Below are 6,000 nucleotides of genomic sequence, written 5' to 3' on the forward strand. Positions count from 1 at the left end.
TAGTAATAGTACAGAATGATTATTGTGATTAACGTGGTCTGTGTGTGATGGGGTTTTTTTTTGTATTTCACGTTATAGTGCCTTTAGAAATTATTTAATGAATTAAAAAAGTACTTTCTGCTAGAAATGCAATGTTTTTTCTAAACATTCATGTTTGTTATAAATTGTTTAGTCATCCATGTTTACTGTTAGACAGAAAAACCTTTGAAACTGAGTTTTCAGAGGCTTTAAATTAGTTAAACCAGCACATACAACAGACAGACAGAAATCTTGTGTGCTCATAACTACTTTTGATATATGCAGAGGCTGAATTCTGACTGTTTGGTATATTTCTGTTTTTCTAGCCGATCTTTTATTCTTTGTTTCTCCTTCTTTTCGTCTCTTTATTGTCTTCTTTCCTTCCCTTCAGGATGAGAGTAATGCCCTGTCCATCGCTCTGGAAGCAGGACACAAGGACATTGCAGTGCTGCTTTATGCACATGTCAACTTCTCCAAAGCCCAGTCACCGGTACGTCCTCATCACCTCCACGTAAAGCAGGTTTCATTCCTATTGACATGTGACATCAACCGTGTGTGTCGTGTGTCTGTATCGTAGGGGACGCCTCGACTCGGCAGGAAGACGTCACCAAGTCCCACTCGGAGGGGCATATTTGATTAGAAGCCTCCTCCGCCTCTCCCTACAAACCCTGCGCTGCTATTGGTTCACGCTGAGCGATGCCTTACCCACAGTTGGATGAGGGACTTCATCCTAAGCACCAACCAACCAACCAACCAACCAACCAACCAACCAACCAATGAGATTTCTGGAAATGCTTTTTATTTATATGCACACTTGCTTCCATGACGAGCCCAAAGTGCCCTGAGAATATGAATGTAACCAGCCGGTGCCTCATGTCCCGTCACATTCTGGCTGAAATGTCTCAAATCATCAGCAAACCAACATGGACACAAATTCAACTACTAACTGCCATTTTTCTTCTTTTCTTTCATTTTATTTTTCTCTTTTTTTGGAATTCGACAACCTTTTTTTTAATTTCTAAAGCTCGATGTTGATCATTCAAGAGCAAAAAACATCTTAGTTTTTTTTGTTTTTTTTGAGCATATCACAGTAGACAGATGGAGAATAATCCACCCACCTGTTAGAGGAAATATTTCCTGTATATATTGATCGCCTCGACATCCCGGTCTCACATGTGCGCCCAGCTCTACAGTACATGTGTTGATGAATGCATCAATGAATAGACGTGACCTAGACTGGAGAAATTGTACTTTTATACAAATCCTTTGTATCTATTTAAAAAAGAAGAATCACAGTATTTTGAATATTTCCTATTACTACTTAACGACCCATGAAGTTATATATTTATCAAAGTATAGTTTTTAATGCAGATATATGTATTTCATTGTACATACGGTGGTCATTAGAGTTTAGTTATTCTCCTTTTTGTCTTCGTGTCCAGTTTCTTCCTGTCTCTCGTGTAATATATACTGTTTGTCCTCCTCTAGTATTCATCAAGGTACTGATTTTCATCCTCAAATGAGAATTGAAGTCCCTGAGACTTTGCCATATAACAATAAACATTGATTAAAGGATATAGATCTGTGTCCTGTCTGTCAAAGCTAACATAAGCAAACTTTACATTGAACTGCATTGAGCATCAGGTTTTTCCAGTTTCTTAGATGAAAGGAGGAGAGTGTTTCTCCTCCCAGTGCCTGATAGGAAAACATTTCTTTAGGTTTTATAAGTTTTCAGTCTGAGATTGCTGTTCTCTACATGATTCTCTATATCTGTTTAGCATAAGAGGCTATTAAATGCATTTCCTTCACTCTGAAAATATTAGATTTGTAAGACAATGTTCCTGGAAATACCAAAAAGTTTGTTTTGTTACTGCTATTTGGGTTGAGTGATGGATTTTCTGGAGGTCAGAAATCTGACAGCTGAATCAGTCGGTTTAATGGAGCCGGCTGTTCTCAGACTGGAGGGCTTCCTGAGGGATGGAAAAGAACAACAGAAGGAAAGTATGTGAGTCTGTTCTTAGATATTAAAATGATAACTTGTATTGATTTAAAACACCATGAATGATGAGTTTTAGGTAATGTTTTCTATGAAATATCTATACTGTGATATTCTTTACACAGAAGAACAGTTCTGTATTTTTGTACAAGAACAGTTGGTTTGAAGTCAAGGTCTTCCATACACACAGTACCTCCTGCAGAGAGTCGGTGAACTTTGAGGTCTGAAACAAACCTGTGCAGAGGCATGTGGGTGCTGCTGGACCCAGCTCCCGTCCTGGGGAGTTTGTGTCTCAGTGTGGGACAGGGCACACGGCCCAGATGGCCCAGCTTGTAGTGAGCCAGCTCCAACTGTAAGCTCAAAGCTGCATTCAGGGCCCCTGCTCTGGAACGACACAAGGACTACAGTGACAAAGCAGGAGTCCCGAGTGACGATCGGACAAGAACACAACGGCACTGCTGTGAGAATTAGCCTCATTGGCTACTTCTTTTATTTATTCGTTGTGATTGGGTCATCAAAACCTCTCCCAAAGAAATCCCCTTAAACATGCCATCAAGCATGTTCTAGTCACAGATTGTTTCTATATGCACTTGATGGATACTCGGTCTGTACACACAACAACACATTTGTTAGTGAGAGAGGGATCTTATTACCTGGCTGCTGCAGGGTCAGAGGTCTGCAGCTCATTCAGCTGGTTGCTCTCGGTGGAGTTGGTGAGTGGGGGCCTACCCAAGACCACCAGCAGCTTGTGCATCAGCTGCTTCCACTGGACAACCGAGTCCATCTCCGAGTCCTGCTCGATAGGTGCCTCCTGCAGGGAAAGTCATTTCTCAGAGGCTGAAACAATCTCACTGGCTGAGATAAATATCTGGGGGTGTTTTCACATTACTATGTAATCTTGCTAAATTGCATATACATAGATAAAAATAATAATAATAATAATAATTAAGCTTAAATGTGGCTAATTTGTCTTCAAGTTGTGCCAATGGGCTGAGATACCCAACAACCTTCAGTTAAACATATTAGCATGTCCTGATCTTCCTTATGGAGCTGGTTAGTGTCATGAGGATTTTTCTTATTCTTTCTATTCCTATTTCCTATTTCTTTCTATTTTCTTTTGTTTTACCATCAGGGCTTGTCTGACAAGGATGGCTGCTTCCTGCATGATGCTCTTCATCCTACTCCTCCTCTTCTTCTCCACCTGTAGCTCCTCCTCCAGCCGACTCACCTCCGCTCCAGTTTTTCTGCACTGCTCGGACAGCGAGGCCTGGTCCTGTCTGAAAACACATCACTGACAGTGACGCAGTATTCACCTTTAATTTAAATGGACATCAAGAGGTCTCTGGTTCAAATCCTGATGCTCCCTGAAGCAGCTTTATGCCACACATTTTTACTTTTTTTTTTTTTTTTGGTCAAAACTTACTGTTGAAAAGGTCAAAAGTTACACTAAATAAGAGCACAGTATAGAGTTTAGTTATAGTCAAGTCCTTTTATTTAAAGGTGCGTACTGAGTGTGAACTTAAATTCTTAATACAAAAATACAACTCTGTGTAATGGACAGTAGAGACAGAGCAAACTTTGACCTGAGTGCCTCCATCTCAGCCAGGACTCCTGTGTGTTCAGACCGAAGGTGCTCGAGTTCTTGCCTGCAGTCTTTCAGCTCCATCAGCAGCTGCTGACACTTATCTGTAAGCTGCTCCACCACCTGATGGAGAGAAGATGCTGAATGTTTTCAGTATTTTTTGTTTGTTTGTTTGTTTTTGGTGAAACAGATTTTGATCTGTCCTCACAGAAGGATGCAGTGAAATGTTTGTCATGAAGTACATATCTATTCTAAAACTGCACCACCCACTGAACTTCATCCTACAGCAATAAATAGATAGATACGTATCTGTTTAAGAAGTCTTTCTCTCACCTTCTTGCGGATGCAGCTCTGGCGGGACGTCTCACTAAGCATTTGCTCCAGGATGTCCACATCCACACTGAGCTGGCTCTTACGGTCCCGCAGGGCAGAGTTCTCCCCCATCAGGACCTGTGCCTGCTCTGACAGCAGGCTGAATTGAGCCTTAACCTCCGTGTTCTCCTGGAGGGCCAACCTGGTTGTCTCCGGGACCTTCTGGTCCACCAGGTGCTGCACCTCTGCTGCCATGGCCGCCACGTGGCCCTCCACCTCCTTCTCCAACCTTTTGCCAGGGAAGTAGGAGAGTAAATCATTCAGGCATAGTGTATTCAACAATACTGAAGGCTTGTGAAGATTGTTAGATATTTATTTTTACCACATCTTTCTGCCATATTTCTCATTAGTTTATGTTCTCATAGGCAGAATAATCATTTGCTCGCAGTCTTAACCTCTTCTGTTCCAGCAGTGCTTTCATCTCCACGCTGTGGATGGCAGCTTTGTGGTCCTTCTTCTGACCAACCAGCTGCTTCTCCAGAGACTCCATGTTGGACATCAGCTGCTCCTTCTGCTTCTGAAACTCCTCCAGACCAGCAAGCTGCGATGCTTGGAGGAGAGGAGAGGAGAGGAGAGGAGAGGAGAGGAGAGGAGAGGAGAGGAGAGGAGAGGAGAGGAGAGGAGAGGAGAGGAGAGTCTAACATTAGTGGTTCCACTCAGTTCCACATCCAGGTTGTATTACATGCAGTGTAGACTTTACTAAACTCTTCAACCAACTATCTTATTTGGTGACTGAAAGTACTGTAGTGCTGATGTCACAGATCCAATGAGCTGGAAATGTGCATTGTCGTCATATGTCAAACCACAGAAGGGTTACCATCTCAACACTATTTCTTGGGACCTTCAGCACGCTACGGTGAAAGCTGAACCCGACCCTGGTTTAACCCATGTAGATAGTGTCAGTCTCACCAAATGCCATGTTTGCTGCAGTGAGTTCTCCAATCTGGTCTTGCAGCTCTTGACTCAGCTGACTGTGCTGCAGCTTCAGGGCATCTCTGTCCTTATCGGCAGCTTGCCGCTGACTCTCCAAGCGCTCCGTCAGCTCATCCACCTCGTCCTCTTTTTCCAGCAGGGAACGTTTCAGATAATCAACAATGTCCTTCTTCTCCTTCTCTAGTGCACTGTACTGAGAGTTTAAGTCTTTGCTTTGCCTCTCTAGTTGACCACATTTCAGCTGATATCTGGAGGAGGAAAAGAGTCATGCAGGCCTAAAGATTAAGGACACTTGTAGTACATATTGTATGGACAGTAGGGTGAAGTGGATCTTCTTCTGGATCTCTGCCAGATTGGATGCCATGCATCACACTGCTGCCTTTTACATGGCTGTGATAGCTGCATGATGTATTCTGGTTAATTTCTAGCATGCTGATATTACATTTTATTCATCTGGTGGACACTTTTGTCCAAAGTGACTTTAGTGACTCACATTATGTGCACACAACCTCAGTAGGAACAAGTGGAGGCAGTGGAGCAGAAGTAGAAAGTAGCATAAAATGGAAATAGTAAGTAAGTTAAAGTACAAGTACCTCAAAATTGTACAGTACTTGAGCAAATGTACTTAGTATCTTTTCACCGCTGCTTATGTGTCATGAGTAGATATTTTCTGGGCTGGAGTGACGTCACATACAGCTAACAAATGAGAAGCTAACATAGCAGACGACATTAGGAACGGAAATTACGTAAAATTTGCGCTGCAGTGATTTTTTTTTAATCTAAATTTGACTAACAAGATCAGCTAAGTTATCTAAAAAGCATTTACTGACACCTACCACACCATTCCCATTAAAATAACTTAAACTGGCTTTTTACTCTAAATGGTGAAGGGCTTTTTGTCGTGTCAAACAATCTCACCTCTCCAGCTGCTCGTTCAAATATCGTATTTGAGTCAGGTAAAAATCCTTCTCTTTGTCGTCCGAAGCGGTTTTATCTGCAGGAGTCGCAGAACTGTCCTTTTTTGGTGTTTTCCTGTCTTTATCTTGTTTGTCGCCGCTCTTCTTATCCTTCTTCTTGGGCATTGTGTTAGAGACGTTTG

The 6,000-nt window shown here is 42.2% G+C and overlaps 2 protein-coding genes across 3 annotated transcripts in view; one reads left to right on the forward strand and one right to left on the reverse strand.

The window, feature by feature from the left end:
• The window catches only part of kank1a (KN motif and ankyrin repeat domains 1a), a 57,242-nt gene extending 55,647 nt beyond the window's left edge, over positions 1–1,595 (forward strand). For both annotated transcript variants that reach the window (XM_070964683.1, XM_070964684.1), the window contains 2 exons: positions 410–508; positions 596–1,595. In XM_070964683.1, coding sequence (XP_070820784.1) covers positions 410–508; positions 596–658 — 162 coding nt within the window. In that variant the 3' untranslated portion in view covers positions 659–1,595. The remainder of the gene's footprint in view (positions 1–409; positions 509–595) is intronic.
• On the reverse strand, positions 1,010–6,000 carry LOC139332633 (cilia- and flagella-associated protein 157-like). The gene is made up of 9 exons (XM_070964685.1): positions 5,820–6,000; positions 4,878–5,149; positions 4,364–4,517; positions 3,930–4,197; positions 3,598–3,719; positions 3,141–3,291; positions 2,668–2,825; positions 2,249–2,398; positions 1,010–1,988 (listed from the first exon to the last, which is right to left on the reverse strand). The coding sequence occupies exons 1-9, from the start codon at positions 5,981–5,983 to the stop codon at positions 1,892–1,894; spliced, it is 1,536 nt and encodes a 511-aa protein (XP_070820786.1). The 5' UTR covers positions 5,984–6,000; the 3' UTR covers positions 1,010–1,891.

Source organism: Chaetodon trifascialis, chromosome 6 (assembly GCF_039877785.1).
Source record: "Chaetodon trifascialis isolate fChaTrf1 chromosome 6, fChaTrf1.hap1, whole genome shotgun sequence".
NCBI classification, from domain to species: domain Eukaryota; kingdom Metazoa; phylum Chordata; class Actinopteri; order Chaetodontiformes; family Chaetodontidae; genus Chaetodon; species Chaetodon trifascialis.

Bases quoted from the DNA above. Each gene is read 5' to 3' on its own strand.
- LOC139332633 (XM_070964685.1), bottom strand. From the start codon at position 5,983: ATGCCCAAGAAGAAGGATAAGAAGAGCGGCGACAAACAAGATAAAGAC. The intron at 3,720-3,929 runs GTGAGAGAAAGA...TCTCTCCATCAG, and splicing joins AGAGCTGCATCCGCAAGAAG to GTGGTGGAGCAGCTTACAGA. The intron at 2,826-3,140 runs GTAAAACAAAAG...CTTTCCCTGCAG, and splicing joins TTGTCAGACAAGCCCTGATG to GAGGCACCTATCGAGCAGGA.